General features: G+C 43.4%; 1 protein-coding gene across 1 annotated transcript; it reads left to right on the forward strand.

Annotated features, from left to right (window-relative positions):
- Window positions 1–2178: 2178 nt before the first annotated feature.
- LOC142170279 (uncharacterized) lies at window positions 2179–2598 on the forward strand. Its single transcript, XM_075232154.1, has one exon. It carries the CDS (start codon window positions 2179–2181, stop codon window positions 2596–2598), a length of 420 nt encoding a protein of 139 aa, XP_075088255.1.
- The last annotated feature ends 450 nt before the right edge of the window (window positions 2599–3048 follow it).

Consider the following 3048-nt stretch of genomic DNA (forward strand, 5'->3'; position numbering starts at 1 on the left):
CAGGACCGGGGCAGAGCTCAGGCCAGCCTGAGAGCCGTCGACAGGAGCATTCCGCACAAATAAGACAACTTATTCCTCCATGTACTCAGTGCAGTAAGCTGCACACCGAGCAGTGTAGACAGGGTTTGAGTGCATGTTATCATTGTGGGCAGACATGACATTTTATTAGCCAGTGCCCGGAGTTAGGTAGAGGTGCACCAGCTCAGCCTTCAGGATCCACAGCAGCCTCTTCGCCCTTAGTTCGTGCTCCCCGACCAGGTCCACAATCTACTCAGGGACGTGGTAGGGGGAGAGGTGGAGGAGACACCTCAGGTTCTAGTGGTGGCCAGAACCGCTTTTATGCACTCACAGGCTGACAGGATTCAGAGGCATCCCCAGATGTTGTCACAGGTATATTGACAATACATTCTCATGCCATTTATGCATTGATAGATCCCGGCTCTACATTTTCATATATTACTCCATTTATTGCTGGTAAGCTTGACATGAGATCTGAGTTGTTGCCATAGCCAGTTGAGGTGTTTACGCCAATTGGCGACTCTATTGTTGCTAATCATGTCTATCGAGGTTGTACAGTGTTAATTAATGACCGTCCAACTTCTGTTGATTTAGTGGAATTGGTTATGCTAGACTTCGATGTCATTATGGGTATGGATTGGTTGGCAACTTGTTATGCTAATATTGATTGTCGTGCAAAGTTGGTCCGATTTCATTTTCCGGGTGAGCCTGTCCTTGAATGGAAAGGTAATACAGCCACGCCCAAAGGTAAGTTTATTTCATACCTTAGGGCTCAGAAGTTTATTGCTAAAGGTTGTATATACCATCTGGTTCATGTCAGGGATATAGATAAGGAGCTAACAACTCTTCAATCGGTTCCTATTGTGAATGAATTCTCGATGGTATTCCTTAACGAGCTTCCAGGAATTCCCCCCAAAAGGGAAATCGATTTCGCTATAGATTTGCTTCCTGATACGCAACCTATATCCATTCCTCCCTACAGAATGGATCCTGCATAGCTAAGGGAATTGAAGGAACAACTGGAGGACTTGCTCGATAAAGGCTTTATTAGGTCAAGTACATCCCCATGGGGTGCTCCGGTGCTCTTTGTTCGAAAGAAAGATGGCTCCATGCGGATGTGTATTGACTACAGGCAACTAAATAAAGTCACTATCAAGAATAAGTATCCTCTTCCACGGATTGACGACCAGTTACAAGGTGTCCAATGCTTTTCGAAGATTGACTTGCGATCCGGTTATCATCATCTACGAGTCAGGGATATTGATATCCCAAAAACAACATTTAGGACGTGGTATGGCCATTTTGAATTCCTTGTCATGTCTTTTGGGATTACAAATGCCCCAACAGCCTTTATGGATCTTATGAACCGGGTATTCAAACCATTCTTGGATGAATTTGTTATTGTGTTTATTGATGATATCTTGATATATTCACGATCGGAAGCCGAGCATGCGGACCACTTGCGAGCTGTATTGCGGACTCTCCAGGACTTCAGGTTATATGCTAAATTCTCTAAATGTGAATTTTTGCTAACTTCTATAGCTTTTCTTGGTCATGTTATTACTAGCGATGGTATCAAGGTTGATGGCCAAAAGATTGAAGCTGTGATGACTTGAACGAGGCCCTTGAATCCGACAAAGGTTCCTAGCGTTTTAGGCTTGGCAGGGTATTACAGAAGGTTTTTGGAAGGATTTTCCTCTATTTCTGCACCATTGACGAAGCTGACACATAAGGGAGCTAAGTTTCAGTGGACTGAGGCAGGTGAACAAAGTTTTTAGGATCTACAAAAAAGGCTTACGACGGCACCTATCTTGACTCTTCCGGATGGCACCAAGGGTTATGTTGTCTATTGTGATGCCTCGAGAATTGGACTAGGTTGTGTTCTTATGTAGCATGGTAAGGTTATCGCATACGCCTCCAGACAGTTGCGAAAACATGAACAGAACTATCCTACGCACGATCTTGAGTTAGTCGCAGTTGTCTTCACCCTAAAGATTTGGCAGCATTATCTATATGGGGTTCATATTGATGTTTTCACCGACCACCAGAGCCTTCGGTATTTATTTAAATAGCTAGAATTACTAAAGGACTATGATGTTGATATTTTATATCATCCCGGCAAAGCTAATATTGTTGCTGATGCTCTTAGCCGGAGGGTCCATGGGCAGTCTAAGCCATGTTGAAGTTGATAAGGTCAAGATGACCAAATATCTATGCCAGCTAGCTAGTTTGCAGGTGCATTTGGTAGATGCAGAGGGTGGACGCATTCTCGTTCAGAATACGGCAAAATCTTCTTTTGTTACTAAAGTAAAAGAGCGACAACACGAGGATCTTGAGCTTATAAAACTGAGGAAAAGTATTCCACAGCAGAGACAACCTTTATTTGAGCTAACTGGAGATGCAGTCCTTAGATACCAAGGCCACTTATGTGTACCGACAGTCGGAGAGCTCCGCGTCAAGATTCTTTTGGATGCCCATTATTCTAGATATGCAGTTCACCCTGGAGCGACAAAGATGTATTGGGACCTTCGACAGATCTATTGGTGGAATGGAATGAAAAAAATATCGCGGAGATGGTAGCCCAATGTCCTAACTGCCAGCAAGTTAAAGCCGAACATCAGAGGCCTGGAGGCCTAACTCAGTGTATTGAACTTCCATTATGGAAATGGGACATGATAAATATGGACTTCATCACCGGTTTGCCTCGCACTCCACAGAGGTATGATTCTATTTGGGTAATTATTGACAGGCTTACAAAATCTGCTCATTTTCTGCCAGTTAGGACGACATATTCAGCCAAGGATTATGCCAAGCTTTACATTCGGGAGATTGTGTGCCTTCACAGGGTACCATTATCTATTATCTCTGATTGAGGGGCTCAATTTACAACACATTTTTGGAAATCTTTTCAGAAAGGTCTAGGCACGCAAGTAAATCTTAGCATAGGTTTTCATCCGCAAACTGATGGACAGGCATATCGTACTATTTAGACAGTTAAGGATATGTTACGTGCTTGCGTGCTAGATTTTA

The sequence above is a fragment of the Nicotiana tabacum genome, chromosome 16 (genome assembly GCF_000715075.1).
Source record: "Nicotiana tabacum cultivar K326 chromosome 16, ASM71507v2, whole genome shotgun sequence".
Classification (NCBI taxonomy): domain Eukaryota; kingdom Viridiplantae; phylum Streptophyta; class Magnoliopsida; order Solanales; family Solanaceae; genus Nicotiana; species Nicotiana tabacum.

What these genes read in the sequence shown, in the direction of transcription:
- LOC142170279 (XM_075232154.1), top strand. Translation starts at nt 2,179, where the DNA reads ATGGGCAGTCTAAGCCATGTTGAAGTTGATAAGGTCAAGATGACCAAA.